The sequence below is a fragment of the Lygodium microphyllum genome, chromosome 11 (assembly GCF_053477565.2).
Source record: "Lygodium microphyllum isolate KBCC chromosome 11, Lygodium_microphyllum_v1.1.10, whole genome shotgun sequence".
Taxonomy (NCBI): Eukaryota; Viridiplantae; Streptophyta; class Polypodiopsida; order Schizaeales; family Lygodiaceae; genus Lygodium; species Lygodium microphyllum.
In genome coordinates this window covers 79,228,775-79,244,500 of record NC_141145.1, presented here as the reverse complement: position 1 = coordinate 79,244,500, position 15,726 = coordinate 79,228,775, and the positions used below count along the sequence as shown (strand labels likewise).

Sequence of the window (15,726 nt, the reverse complement as noted above, 5' to 3'; positions counted from 1 at the left end):
TAGTTGTCTTCAATATGGGATCAGCTTAGGTCCTCGTCCACGTGGATCTTCTCCCACTTTAACTTCACCACAACGTGACCCACATGCACTTAACATTCCCATTGAAACTAGCACATCTCGTGTGCCTTCGTCCCCACAAACGTGTTCCAACCCTTTTGCCCAAATGAGTCCACGTGTCGCCTCAATCCCTACCCTCTCTCTTACCGAATTTCCACCTCTACCTTCATCTTCGTTTGTTCCTCCTCCTAGTTCGTCTACAACTCCTTTCGCTTCCAATTCTGATGATCCTTCCCATGCTTTATTACGACAACACTCTCTCACTGATCTATATGCCAACACTCATCGCCTTGACACCATGTTGGCTGATTGTCCCTTCCGTTGTGCATTTGTCTCCATGGATGCTGATTCTCCTTCTTAGGACCCTTCTCTCGTGGACCTCCTCAATTTTTGAGATGCCCTGCTAGGGCTTGAAAGCGACTCAGTGGCGGGATGCCATGGATTCTGAACTTGCTTCTCTACGTGCAAATTGCACTTGATTCTTGGTACCCCTTCCACCCAATCAAAAACCCATTAGTTGCAAGTGGATCTTGCGATGAAAATTACATCCTGATGGCTCCATCGCGCGGTACAAGGCTCGCCTTGTTGCGCGTGGCTTCAGTCAGGTGGAATACTGGCACCCACGTTAACCTTGTGGGCCGTGGCTTCATGATTTCTCCTGCAGGGGGGCCTTCATTACTTCATCTGCAGCACCAAAGGAAAAACACGGTTCTACCCGTTCGGCGGTACACCAGGGTCGAAGTTTTTTTTTTTTTTTTTTTTTTTTTGGAGGAAGCGTTAAAATATAGTAAAATGGAATGTAATTTTTACAGCCGCTGCCAGCTGATGAAGAGGAGCTGCAATACAGGGAACTTGGAAGCTGCTGTTACCCGTATCCAAACAGTCGAAGGATTTCTTGAAAGTTGAGAGCCTTGACTCACTATTGCAGTACTTCCCAGACGTTAGCAGGTGTCAGCTAATTCAGTACTATACACCTGCTAACATCTGGGAAATGATATTAGCTCTCTCACTATTGCAGTACTTCCCAGATGTCAGCAGGTGTCAGCTAATATTAGTAGTAGGTGGCATTTCGCGAATCGCGACTCAGAAACGCACCGATAGGAGTCAGGATTCATCATTCAGGATGTTCAATATTGTCAGTTGGTGTCAGAAATGTGCAAAATAATAATAATATAAACAAATAAATATCGGGTAGAAAATCTTTCTTTTTTTTGGTTTTGGTGGAAACGATGAAATATACTGATAAAAGTTAAGGGAAAAGTGTGAGGTACAAAGTCACGGCTCAAAAATATTACGTACTAGATAGTGTTGGGGAGACACTTATGAGACCAGTTTAGGGTTTCGGGTTTAGCTTAAAGTAAAGGTGGATCGAAGGCTGCTTCTACCATGCCATGTCTTGAACCATTCAAACAATAAAAGAAAATGTCTTCTTACTTGGGATGAACTATAAACAATACTTACCTTACAAAGGGAATTATCTTCAAATACAAAATATTGATGGGTAGAGCATATGACTCCTTGGCTCCTCCCCCCAATCTCTATCTTTTCACAAGATTGTCTTATATTTTACCCTTTGAACTTAGCTCCGCAATTTCCAACCTTTTAAGCTTTCATAAGTACGAATCAAAATTAAAATTTTCATTTTCAATTCTAAGATTTCCTTTAACCATTTCTTTCTCACTAGTGATTAAAGCATCTTACGTTTAACTCATCGAAATGGACACTGTAAGGATTTTTAAAAGTGAGAGTTGAAGATAAAAGAGATAAACATTCACTACAAGGATACGGAGGCAAAGCGACGACGCTTTCCGATGCAAAATATCGGCGTCGCTATTTTACGACGTAAATAGCGACGGTGCTCAGATGAAAAAATGCGGGCCGAAACTTGAGCGCGTTATTTTGCGCGAACGAACGAAAGAGAGAGTGAAAGGGAGAGTGAACTCCATCTTGCATTTGAGAGGGAGAGGGAGAGAAAGAGAGAAAGAGGGAGAAGAAAAGCTTCTCACTGCCGACACCGTCGTTTGCAAAGAAAAGGAGGAAGTGTATGGAGGGCGAAGAGGAGCTGCCGTCGCAAAGAGGAGCCGCTGAATCCATCCTCGGGCCTTTGCAGTGAGTGCATTGTTCCTTCTTGCTTTGTTTTTGTTCTTTCTCCTTTTCTTTTACTTGTTTTTGTTAAAAATCATGTGTATGGAGAGAGAAAGAGAGGAAATGAGAGAGGGAGAGGAAGAGAGAAAAGGAAAGAAGGAACGAGAGAGAGAGGGAGAAAACATTAAACATTTTAGGGAAAGAGAGGGAGAGGGAGGGAGGGAGAAAGGGAAGGAGAGAGAGAGGGAGAGAGAGGTTATTGTTATTTTTATTGTTGTTTTATTTCTTCTTTTCTTTTTTCCTTGTTTGTTGTGGTAGCGGTAGCGGTAGTTGTTGTTGTGGTAGTCGTAGTCGTGGTAGTCGTGATTGTAGTAGTAGTAATAGTAGTTTTCTTGTTTTTGTTGTAATAGTAGTAGGAGTTTTTTTCTTTTCTTTTCTTGTTTACTGTTGTTTAGTTATCTTGTTTGTTGTTGTTGTTGTAGTATTAGTACTAGCTTTTTCTTCTTTTCTTGTTTGTTGTTATTGTAGTAGTAGTAGTAGTTGTTGTTGTTGTTGTTTTTTTTTCTTTTCTTGTTTATTGTAGTGGTAGTGATAGTGGTGGTGGTTTGTTATTGTGGTAATTATAGTCGTAGTCATGGTTGTAGTAGTAGTAGTAGTAGTGGTGGTGGTGGTGGTGGTTTTTTTCTTTGTAGTAGTAGTAGTAGTTTTTTTTTCTTTTCTTTTCTTGCTTATTGTTATTTAGTTTTCTTGTTTATAGTAGTAGTAGTATTAGTAGTAGTAGTTATTGCTGCTGCTGTTGTTTTTTCTTCTTTTCTTGTTTATTGTAGTGGTAGTGGTAGTGGTAGAGAGAGAGAGATGTTTTGTTAAAGGAAATGAGAGAGGGAGAGAAAGAGATGTAGGAAGAAGGAACGAGAGAGAGGGAATAAACATACAACATAATAAAGAAGAAAAACAAATAGAGAGTGGTGGCGAGGTCTGGTGAGGTCCGGTGCAATACCCCGAGACGGGAAACACTCTGACATACGTTAATTTGTGGGTGGGTGGAGACTTTACATACGTTCATTTTGCTAAGTTACAAGATAAGAAATCCATTCTTAAACATTTTAAGAAAGAAAAAAAGAATGATAACAAAAATAAATTGTTTGTCGTAACTAGACCAAATGGAAAACGATGGAGGTCGTGATGTTCAAGATCATGAGGCATATCTTAATCAACATGTCCCATGTCCTTGCTCTCAATGTAAGTTGGAAAATAGACGAAAACATCGATTGTCTATAGAATACGTATGATGCTTCGATGAGTTTCAATCTGAGATCATTAATCAGGTGATCTCAAATTTTGAGCAAACGGTAAGAAAAGTGTATATCAATCATGCATTGTATTCGCAATTAGCTAATTGAATACCATATACAAAACATTAGGTGTGGTTGGTAAATTTTCTATCTAGTGAGGTGACATCTTGTCCCAAGGAGAAGTGCACCCTTTGCGACCAATTAAAAGAGTTCGTGGGCGTGAGATAGATGGAGTGCCCGAGCCAATCCACCACTTGAAAGGTACTACCCAATCTATACCATCAATACCAGAGGAGACAGGCAGCCTTCCAGATCTACCTACAATCTTGGAGCCTGAGATAGAGGCAATGATCGATGCATTGATGCCCATGGATATCGAGACTTCTGATTTGCTTAGAGAGGAAGCATCCATACCATTATATGATGGGTGCCCAGTATCTCGCCTAAAGACATTGCTTGCACTCCTAAGTGTGCAAGAAAAATACGGGTGGAGCGATGCAAGTGTGATCGAGTTGTTTAGATACCTTGTACATAGGCTTCGTTGATTTCTTTTCGACACTATCATTAAAAACATTTGTGCTTTTTCAAGGTGTTTTATGATTTTTTTTCAGGTTACTGAAGTATTATATATTACCACTTGCAAATACCATGCGTGAGTCTTATGATGATGCGGGACATATTTTACGAAAGCTTGGCATGGACTATAAGAGCATCCATGCATGTATCAAAGATTGCATACTGTTTCGAGGAGAATACGAGACTATGGAGACATGTCCAAAGTGTGGTGCTCACAGGAATCGACAATACTTGCAAGGGCAAACCATCTCTCAAAAAGTTCTTAGACACTTTTCGCTTATCCCCCGCATAAACCTCAAGTTTCGTATGTCCGACATGGTGAGCTTGACAACGTGGCATGCGCAGAATAGGTCCACATATAGAGTTCAACGAATATCAGTAGATTCACGTGCATGGAGCCACATTGACTCTACCTTCCCAAGATTTGTCCGAGAGCCAAGGAACTTTCGGCTCGGTCTTGCTATGGATGGCGTGAACCCATTCGGTCTGCACACTCAACTTCTTACACTGTGTGGCCTGTAGTCCTTGTTAATTACAACATCCCTCCATAGCTTTCTACGAAGAAAGGACATCTCATCCTTAGCTTGCTCATTCCTCCCGGCCGCTACAAAGTCAAAAATATGGACGTGTATCTTCGTCCATTAGTCGATGAGCCTAAGATTTTGTGGAAGGAGGGGGTCATCGTGCAAGATATGAGCAAGCACGATGGTCGATGGTCCACCAATATTCGAGCCATTCTCATGTGGACCATGCATGACTTTCCGGGATTTGGAGAGTGCTCAGGTAAGTAGGCTTCCGTTCTCGTTGGTAATATCTATCATAGCTCCTTCAAGTTTGTATTCACTAGATAGAGGTGTTGGGACAGGTCTGGTTACCTCATGTTATCATGCATGTCCATTGTGTGGGCCACAGTTAGACTCTCAAAGGTCACGAACCATGAAGAAGATGGTATATTAAGGACACGCCCCTTTCTTGCCGGAGGTTAATGAACTCAAGGAAGGTTTTCTTGGACAACCTCCAGCACATATGAATGCCCAAAGCTGGTACGAGCTGAAAATGGTCCACACGGAGTCACATCCAAATGGAATGTGACGGTTCTCAGTTTTTAACGAGTTGCCATATTGGACCCACTTACAACCACTTGTTGGATCCCATGCATATTTTTAAGAACGTGGGCAGCTTGCTATGGGCCCATATCACAGGAAAGAGAGACACTGTAGGGGCACGAATGGATTTGACGGAGGTAGGCAAGATGGAAGCGCTTTGGCCCAGTCGAGTGCTGATGGTCGCTTGCAGCTACATCACGCTCTTTGGGTTTTTTCCACTAAAGAAGAGCGCATTGTGAAGTAAATAGTCAAGTCTATCCGCACTCCGACGGGTATGATGCGTTCTCTCAGGTCTATGTTTTCTAAAGATGACCAATTATCAGGGCTAAAATCCCATGATTAGCATAAGATATGTCACGCGGGGTGATTTACAGGTTGTCAAATTTAGTGCAATGGATCTCACAGAAGGAGATTAAGACATTCTCTATTGAATCCGCAAGACAGGGAGGAGTGGAGACGGTTTGTCTCTTTAAGAAATACCTGCCTACTGGCATGCTCACGATACAAATCCACCTTATTGTGTATCTTGTAGATGAAGTGGAGATTGCTGGACCTATCCATACGTGATGGATATTCTTCTTGGAGCGCTTCATGAAAACCTTGAAAGGCTTTGTGTGACAACGAACGCTGCTAGAAGGTAGCATGGTTGAAGGTTGGTTGGTGTCTGAGGCGGTAGTGCATATTTCACAATGGCTACCAACGCTGATTTCAGACAAATGTATGCTATGATCGCTGAAGGACGATGATAGACTGATCGGAGATGTGGTGGTTGAAAATGGGATAGAAAAAAGAATGTATGCTATAATGAATGATAAAGTGAATCGCTTTTGTATGTTGCACCATGCCTCTATGGAGACGTGGCTCGCTAAGTACCAGCAAGCTAAGAAAGATCATGAGGAAGCGCAATCTGAATTTCGACGTAGTACGTGCCATAGACCGATTCGATATTCCGAGGGCATAGAGGAGATGCAGCGGTTTATGTCAACGCGATGGTTGCATGGCGCTTTGGCCACAGTGTCTCGCGAAGGGACGGAGGTCTCAACCGAGGAGTGGGAATTCTCGAGGGGATGTAGTCCAAAGGTGATGACGTGTTTAGGATTTGTCGTATCTATATTTTATATACGACAACTAATTGAGTGTTTTAATTTACAGTACAAATTATATAGTGTAGCATGGTCGCGCGGATGGCATTTCTGTATGGAGCGTATTGACAAAATGCGCTTCACAACAGATTGTGGAATCATGGTAAGGTTCAAGCAAGAGAGCCGACAACGAGCAATGGATCCAAACATGCTTATAGATAAGATAGAGTATTTTGGAAACTTGCAAAGTATTGTTACGGTGGATTACCGTAGCTTCTCCATGATCCTATTTGATGTGCAGTGATTCAAAGTGGTACTTGAAGGAGCTGGAGCAACAATTCGATGAGGTCCATCTGGATTTCTTAAAATAGATTTCGAAAAAAAATGGACGGATTTACGTGACACGTTTGTATTGCCGGTCCATTGTGAACATGTGCATGAACTCATGACATGTTTTTTAATTGTATTACGACATGGTACATGTCACAATAGTTAAATCTCTCTTGTACGTAATTATGAACAAGTAATTTTCTATCCAAACCCCCGACAACCTCGATGGTGGTACGTTACACCTTCAGCTCCTCGAAGTGTGAGAGTATATGATCAAAGCGATGTTTCGAGCATAGATGAGGACAATAAGCAAATAGAGGGGTCGATATTGCAAGGGGTGGAGGCCACTGAAAGCTTGGAGCATATAGAGGAGCAAACATCGGGTAACAATGATGGAAATACATGAGTCCAATAATTCTTTGAGAATAAGGTGGACTCATCCTTTTATGGTGACATGTCTATCGACCTTCCAATTTATGCAGAGTTGTGTCAGGAGATTGACATGGGACCATAGGGTACTTCATACTTGGAGCATCCACATACTCAATTCGTTGGCGAATCGCTTATAAGGGTACATAAGATATGCATTTTAAGTAAGATTATTCTTTCAAGATTTATATTACCGTGCTTTGTATGATTTATATTGATTATGCTAACATCAATTTTTGTCTGTGCAGGTGACCTTTGTGGATATTTAGATAATCACGATGAGTCGAAGAATGAGCGACGAGGAGCTACACGAGATCTTCATGCGTATGTCTCCTTATGGTGAGATTCAGAGATATGGCAGACTAGGAGTTGTCACAAACACCATCAAGCCGCTCTATTAGATCTACTTTGGCGTGCTCTGATGCTTCAGTTTCTAGCAGACGAGGCCACGCTCTAGACTTGGGCCAGACAGAGGGAGTGGTTCAGGGGATGCTACAGAGATCCGGATGCAGTGACCTGCAGTCGATTCAAGATACAAGTGCTACTCTCCTCGCTCTCGTGGTGGTTCGAGAGAGCGTGGCTCAAGTGGTTGCTATGGAGGTACCGACGCAGTGTCTACGTCTCATCATTCTGCTTGAGTTTTGTCACCTTGGGGATTTGTTACACATGTGGGGACATCTACTCCAGTCACTCTGGCTTTTGCTCAGCTGTCTGCAAGTGGCACCCCTATGGGTGCTACTCCAAGAGATACTACCCCGATAGGTACACCAAATGTACAGGGGTCTCCTGGATATACCTAGGAGCATGGTTGCAGGTGGGAGAGGACCCATCTTAGGCATACTCCAAAGGGATATGGCTACCTTGTAGATGATAGGTCAGGAGCCATCATCATGAATGATGAGGGGAGGAGAGTGATGGCTTGCATGAGAGAGTTGTGCCAACAAGTTTTTCGGCACAACATTGGAAGAACATACCGGAGGGGAGCAAGGACTACATAGTAGCATCCTTGCATGAGGAGTTTTTGGTAGCAGCCGCAGTAGATAGGTTTTCTACGAGCTGGATGATGGAGTGCATACGTACATACATGTCACACAGACGATCGGATGCATGCAAGGCACTCAAGAGTTAGGCTTCAAAGCCCGAGTGGCTAGACATGGACGACTGGCGTCGACTCAGGGAGGAGGCTACAGATTCTCCAAGACGTTGGAGACAATAGTGCGAGGCAGCAAGGGAACGACTAGAGACCGGAGTGGTCCATCATCTTGGGAGTGGTGGCCACATGACATATCTAGAGGACTTTGTTAGTTTTTCTTTTGTTCTGCCTGCTTATTTTTTTGCAATATCATTCATACTGACAATCGTGTTTCTAGTAATTGTATTTTATTTTCTTTGCAGTACTCCATTATAAACCACGATCCCACCGGCCTTGACACTCGATATGTAGAGAGGCACAGTCTCACTGCATTGATCGACCGATTGTATGGACGCGGTGGCCCTGTAAGTCACTCATCTTTCTTGTTTGTAGTTACTATGTTTTTAATTAGAATGCATTATTATATGGTGGACTGATGTGTAGTTGTTTCTTTTTTTGCAGAGTTTGTTCGATGCTCCTTTGCGGCGGGATGAGATTTCGGATGGCGAGGATCTATGGCTCGCCCTTGGATCCCTGGAGCTCACATACTCTTCTTTTTTGGTCACGTGATCTGTGTAGACATTTTCTATGTAGTAGTAGTATCTTGCCATGATTGTATCGATTGCTTTCATTATGCGATCATATATTTATTTCATGTATCAGTGTTATGATTTAAGTACACTTTGTCTTTATTTACACGAGCATTGTACACCTTACCGAAACTATTTTATATGGCCCAAATAAAGCACATAGTGCTGCTGCCCTACCAAAAAATATTTTTTTTTCCTATTATTGTCTCTATTAGCGTTGCAAATTTTATTGCACGCGCCGCTATTGACGTTGCAAAATGGGTCGCAAAGCATCGTTATCAACGTCGCATTTGCAACACTGATACCGACGCAAATAGCGGCACTAATAATGAGGCTAATACCGACTGTTCTATGGCGTCGCCAATAACGACGTTTTTTGCGACGATGGGGGAAATTTTCTTTATAAACATTTTTGTCGCTTTTAACGTCGGTATAAGGCCTATATCTTGTAGTGAATTGATTCCAAATATATAAGAAATTTGATGAAAGATAAAAGAGTTAGAAACATCGAGGATAGAAACTTTTATGTTTCGATGACCTTGTAAAATACAAGGTTTGAAAAGAGTATAAAACTATGATTGCCATAAGATTCGATCGTATGACCTAGCGACCCGCACATAAGAGAATAAATATAGTGTTATTCAACACTAGCATGTAATAGTAGCATTATTATAATTGTGCACTCTTAGAACATTATTGCAACGTTGGTTAATTTATACCATCTATTTGACAACTCACTCGTTGTATGCCATGTCAAAAGTGTAGGTGGACCCTTCATATCCTCCAAATTTACTAAATGAAAAAATTGGTAGCTTGAGATCTATCATGATCCATATTGAACATGGTGCACCAATAGAAGAAGAGGAGGTTCCGGCCCCTAGATCTGGGCATAGAGGACGGTCCACTCAAGGTTACATGCCCTTTGTTTTCCCATCAAAAGAAATGGCTATGTTGGAGCCTAAGGTGAGAAGTCTCTAGTACGAGATGGGGTATCTTCGTAGATGAGATGGGCATGGAGAAGACCATGTGAGCCATCTCTCTCAGATTGGCAAGTAGGGCCTTGGACAAGCAATCTTCACCACCACTGCCGCCACCACTACCATCATTATCGATAGTGTCCCATACTCCTTCTTCATGCTTGCCTAATCATGTTGTTTCTTCCATGGTGCCTAGACCCAATGTCTCCCATGTAGAACAATTGCCTTTTCCTATTAACACAATATTAGTGAGTTTGTGAATCTGCCAATTCCCATTTTTTGAATACTAAAAAGGTGGCATCTGGATAACATACCCAAAAGTTTCTCAAAACCATATGATGTGACCTATCATTGTAAAGCACTTGAAAAACGGAATCTATTGAGAGCGCTCGATTCAGAGTTACAGTGTTCAAGTTATGACAAATCCAAAGATTTGACCACGTGTCCCAAACTTATGGAAAATTCCCATATTCCCCAATATGCTATTTATTTGAACATCCCAACTACTTGCTCACCCATACCTGGAGCCACATTATCTTGCTCATGACCTTGGTTGGTCAATGATACATCCATGTGGAGGACCCTCTCCTTACACACCCACACATGACATTCATCCATCAAGTACTAATCAATCTTTGCCTCATATACTAGCATGCCAATGTAACAAGCGGGATACATATAAACTAGGGATTAGACACCTAGTCACATTGACCAGGGTATATAAAGTGTAAGAGTCCTAGATTAGGGCAACCAGTTATTATCAAAAGAACATACTCTTTACCTTAGTCTCCAGCTTCCATGGCTTCCTCCTCCCTTCTCCCCCTTTTTTGTCTTTCTCTCTCCTCTTCTAGTCTTCTTTCCTCTTCTTCTTGCTCTCTTTGTCTCTCTCTCTTCAGATCCTCTCCTCTCTCATGTCAGCTTCATTCATTACAAGTGCTATCAGAGCTTCAGGATTTGGTTCTTTTCTTATTTTTCCTTTCTTCCTTTTCAAATCCCAAAAACCCTAGTTACTCAGCTTACAGATATCGGTACAGCAAGAAGGACTACAATTAACTCGTGCTTTTTGGAGCAAGAAAGAGCTATGGTTGGGAGACTCAGACATATCTAGAGGTAAAATGGTTAAAATAGCAGGTCGTCACTTCTTTTGATGCAAATTTTAGGGGTTTAGGCCAAGTTTATTCTAGAAGTTGGAAGAGGGCAAAAACCCAAGTTACTTTTTGCATCATCCCTCCTTCTCTCTCTTTCTCTCTCTCTCCCTCTCTCTCTCTCTCTCTCTCTTCTGCAAACTACCATGACTGCCAGTCCACACAATCTTACTAAGCTTGCTCCAGACAACTCCAAGACATCAGACAACACCAGAGACTAATCCCCCTCATCTCCGATCCATTTTGAGTACCTTGGTGGTCACGGAAACCCTACCACATAGGCAATAGCAGGCAATAACCTGCAATCTACATCACAAATTACGTTGCTACCCCTAGCCTTGTCTTGCCTCCTGCTCCTGCTCTTGGCCTTTGCCTTGGCACTCTTGGCCTCCTAGGGCAAGGTCTGAACCCTCTTTTAGTGATGACCGTCTCTCCCCCTAACATTGAGCCCCCGGTTGAATACCTATTGTACATTGCCTGAGGGTAGCCATTACTACTCAGTTCAAGCTTTTGATCCAGCTCACAATCCTTGGAGATGAGCCCTTAGGAGACCCCTTACTCTTTTTTCCTCTTTCTTACCCCTGGATTGAAGTTATGGAGATCAGCACATGCAGAGATTTCTTAAGGGCATCCATGAAATCTTCACTTGAAGCGTTCCTTCCTTGAAGTTCAAGCCATCATCATCATTGGAAGCATTCAAATGTTGAAGTCTTCATCCATGGGAGTACTCCAACTAACTGGACTTGCTTGATGGAGAAAATGGGCATCATGACAACCACCTTCTCCAAGCACTGAAGAGGTATGACAATTTGATCTTAATCTCTCATGTTTATACACTTGCTAAGCTTAATCCCCTTGTTGGAAAGATTAAAGATTGCATAGGCTTAGTAGTTCAATCCCTATTGTATGCATGGATCATAACTAATCTTGAAATTCATTGTATTGGTTGACATTAACCCCTATCTTGTCTTGTGACCTTGGATAAGGCTCAAAGTGAGTAATAGCCTTTGTAATTGGGTAAGTAGCAGCTAGTGAGTCACTGGACTACCAACGTAATCCCTACCCTAACCCTTGTTCATTCCTTGCATCTCATGAAAAAGTCCAATGTATCATTTCCAATGCATCTTATGCTGATTGCTTAATAAAAATGTATGCCATGTATACTCTAGTTGAGGAAAAAGGTTGATGTCAAGTGAAGTGCTAAGACAAAAAAGAGGTGACCCTCTCTTACCACTTAAGACCCTGAACGGGTGCACAACCCGGCCCCCCCGAGGAGAACTTTGCCCACCTCTCGATGATCCGAAGCCCGATACTTGTATGCAAGTGCAGGTACTTCCCAATGATCTCCACCTCCCCTAATGCAATGATCCCCTTTGGACACCCCTTCAATGCTAATGGCACCCATATATGACATTGAAGTGCATGCACTCAGAAGAGATATATGGCAATAAACTCACTTATGCATTGATGATAGAGCAGATGGATACGCAATGATGCTTGATAATGCTCATTATGCTCAGGATACTATTCATGTTGCTTACCAAGCCTCTCAACATATGATCCATCCATTAGGCTTTTGCAATAAGAGACAAGCAGTGTTTTTGGTCACAGTCCAGCAGGACAGTCACAAAGATCCTATTATAGAAAATGATGTATTGAATCTGGGCTTGAATCCTATAGCTCACCTAGAAGAGGCCTTTGTTCCCTCTGGTTTGAATCAAAATCCTCCCTAATTAGAGCTACAGTTTGGAAGTTATGCCCATTTTTGTGCTCTAGGGTCACCGTGGACAGGGTGCAGATCCACTCTAAGAGGCACAATAATTCCATTGCAAAAAATCCTGATCATTTTCTATCACAAAGATTAATGGCTCATCTCCAAGAGGACTTTGTCTCCTCTGACCTGAATAAAAAATCTCACCAATGGGAGTTTCCTACAAAAAGTTATGCCCCATTTACTGACAGCACGTCCTTTGGACTATATATAGATGGCTAGCCAGAAAGGCAAAAGAAAGGCCCATGAGGAACTCCAAAGAGAGATTAGAGTCTCCCGGGCCTCCATGAATGATGAACCGAGCTCAGCATAAGATTACTATGGTGATATGCAGGAGGAAATGCTTGACACGGACCCATACACCCTACTCAATCACACCCTATGTGACCATGAGCTTCATCACATGGAACATCATAATGACATGGTTACCAACCATCGGCAAATGATGTGAAAGTTTGATAAAGTGATCGAGCACATGACCCTCTCAAACTCGAAGACTCAATAGACCTTGGAGCAGCTCACTACTCTTGTTGCTCAATTAGCTACATCTTCATCCTAAGAGAAGGTCAATGAATCTAGGCATGAATTTAGACATCCACTATATCGAAAGCCATTGCATTGTCCATAGGGCATACTTGGTGCTAAGGGAATCCCCCCTTCTACCTATGAGATTGGTGAACCCTCTCATGCACATGATGAGCCTCTGTTGAACTCCCTCATCAACCATGTAGCCAACACCCCACTGAGGCCCTCTCCCACCCTTGGTAGAAATTCCCCCACTCTCCCTAGGAGCCCCCATGCACCCTATGTGAATTAGCCCCATCATGGACAATATAGTACCAATGGCCAGCATAGCAATCATGGGCAATCTGGCTATTATGGACAGCATGGGATTAATGCACCACATGAGATGTATGGATAGTAAGGTATGTATGGGCACCATGGGATGTATGGACAGTAAGGGTTTTATGGGCAGGATGGCCCTCATGATCTACGTGACAAGATCATCCTAACTAAGTACAATGGAAAATATCCCTCACCATCTGACTTGGAGGAATGGACGTCCAAGTTGGAGTCCTACTTCAATATCTGCCCCTGCACTGATGATCAAAAAATACTTTTTGCTTCTCTCCACTTGGAAGGATTTGCCCACACATGATGGCACTATATCAATCGACAGAATCATCAATTCATTGATTGGGAAGATTTTAAGATGCATATGGTCCAAGTATTTATGTCTTATATGTGGAAAAAGAGCGGTTGGCAAAACGGTGGTACACTCTTGAGTGACCAATGTAACCTCATTGTATGTGAGTACACAAATCAATTCCTGAACTTGACCATATATGTGGAGAGCATTAGCAATGATGCTAAATTACACAGGTATATCTATGGGTTGGAACCAAGCCTATCAGCGCAGCAGATATCATGGCCCAAATAGCCTACCATACTGTTTGATGCAATTGAACTAGCTAAGAGATATGCAAGGAAGTACCATAAGAATGAACATTTTCAATAAGGTTCTGGACAACCCCTCATCCCTTCAAGATCAGCCCCATATGGAGGTGGTTTCCAAGGCACCTTTGTGCCCAATAGAGGCCCAATAACAACCCCCAAATACCCACTTACCCCACCTTCCATGTTGAAAGAAAACTGGGTACTTTTGGGATAGCATTTGGCTCTAATGCTAAGAATAAATATGATGAAAATAAATAGTCCATTGCATCGACTTCGCATGGATCTAGTGGCCAACATCTCATTTCTCTGGATGTTGTGAAGAAACGGAAGGAAAAAAGCCTATGCTTTAAATGCGGAGATAATTACACTGTTGATCATGCCTCCAAGTTCCCATTTCAAGATAGCTAAGGTCAAGGTTCATAGCATGTATGTCATGGAAGATTAGCACAATGATGAGGATGACCTACCCACTGACCAGGCTAAGCTTGATGAGGATGTTGATCACGAGCTGTTCTATGACCTAGAGGATGGTTTTCCTTTTGACCCACGCGACGATCCATCATGAATACTTGATCCGACATCCCACCCACCTATCACTTCCCTTTACTCTATCTCCTTGGATGCTTGGATGGGTTTCCGAAGCCCCAGCACCCTACGCATTATTCAATGAAGTATCCATGCAAAGCATGTCTTCATCCTTGTGGACAGTGGTAGCACTCACAATTTTGTCAATAAATCAACCATTGATCGGTTGAAATGTACCCCTATGGAATTACACCATCCCTTGAAGGTCCAAGTAGCAAATGGAGAAGAAGAAATCTGTACACATGTAGGTCGTGCAGTTCCCTTATGCTTGACTGAAAATTATGTGGCACTAGTTGATCTAATTGCCCTAGATATGGGCCGCATTGATGTTGTCTTGGGTTGTGATTTGCTGAAACAATTGGAGAAAATTGCCAGGGACTTCTCTCAGCTCTACATGGAGTTCATGATGCATGGACAGCCCATCTACCTACTAGAAGGCATTCAAGATCATGCTGGTTTTTAGCTAATTACAACAAAGAAACTCAAAAGGGAGTTTAAGAAATGCTCACAAATCTTTGTCTTACAATTGAATAAGGACAATTCAGGCTAGCCCTCTATAGTATCTAATATTCAACCTTGCAAGCCCTCCTTGAGGAGTATAGTGACCTATTTCAGATGCCTACAACCCTTCCCCCTAAGAGGCAAGTGGACCACCCACTTGATTTAGAGCCCCATTCCAAGCTAGTAAATAATTTCCCCCTTATAGACTCTCAAAGTGTGAGCATGAAGAGGTTGGAAAGCAAGTCAAGGAGTTGTTGGAGGTGGGTTCCATTGAACAGAGTTCTTCCCCCTATGCATCCCATGTCCTGTTACTCAAGAAGAAAGATGGCTCTTTTCTCATGTGCATTGACTATAGAGTCTTGAACAAAATCACGTTGAAGAACCACTACCCCATCTCAAAGATTGATGACTTGCTAGATGAGTTGAAAGGGGCATACTTTTTCACTAAGATTGACTTATACGAATCTCGCCATAAGGAAGATGAGATCAAAATGGCCTTTAGGACTAATCGTAGACTTTATCATTTTCTAATGATGACTTTTGGGTTAACTAACGCCCCCGCCACATTTCAAAGCCTCAAGAACAAATCCTTTAACCCTTTCTATTCAAG

General features: G+C 42.4%; 1 protein-coding gene across 3 annotated transcripts; it reads left to right on the top strand.

The window, feature by feature from the left end:
- Positions 1-265: 265 nt before the first annotated feature.
- On the top strand, positions 266-8,693 carry LOC148029003 (uncharacterized). 3 transcript variants are annotated; one of them, XM_087688642.1, is made up of 6 exons: positions 266-782; positions 870-2,166; positions 7,011-7,099; positions 7,206-7,557; positions 8,353-8,454; positions 8,552-8,693. In XM_087688642.1, the coding sequence occupies exons 4-6, from the start codon at positions 7,447-7,449 to the stop codon at positions 8,657-8,659; spliced, it is 321 nt and encodes a 106-aa protein (XP_087544768.1). In that variant the 5' UTR covers positions 266-782; positions 870-2,166; positions 7,011-7,099; positions 7,206-7,446; the 3' UTR covers positions 8,660-8,693. The 3 variants fall into 3 exon arrangements, 1 of the variants encoding a protein (XP_087544768.1); XR_015692466.1 differs by lacking the exon at positions 7,011-7,099 and having other exon boundaries at positions 7,206-7,296; XR_015692467.1 differs by lacking the exons at positions 7,011-7,099; positions 7,206-7,557.
- The last annotated feature ends 7,033 nt before the right edge of the window (positions 8,694-15,726 follow it).

What these genes read in the sequence shown, in the direction of transcription:
- LOC148029003 (XM_087688642.1), top strand. Translation starts at nt 7,447, where the DNA reads ATGCTACAGAGATCCGGATGCAGTGACCTGCAGTCGATTCAAGATACA. An exon ending in CTCAAGTGGTTGCTATGGAG is followed by an intron (nt 7,558 to 8,352) that starts GTACCGACGCAG and finishes TTTTCTTTGCAG; the next exon opens with TACTCCATTATAAACCACGA. An exon ending in TGTATGGACGCGGTGGCCCT is followed by an intron (nt 8,455 to 8,551) that starts GTAAGTCACTCA and finishes CTTTTTTTGCAG; the next exon opens with AGTTTGTTCGATGCTCCTTT.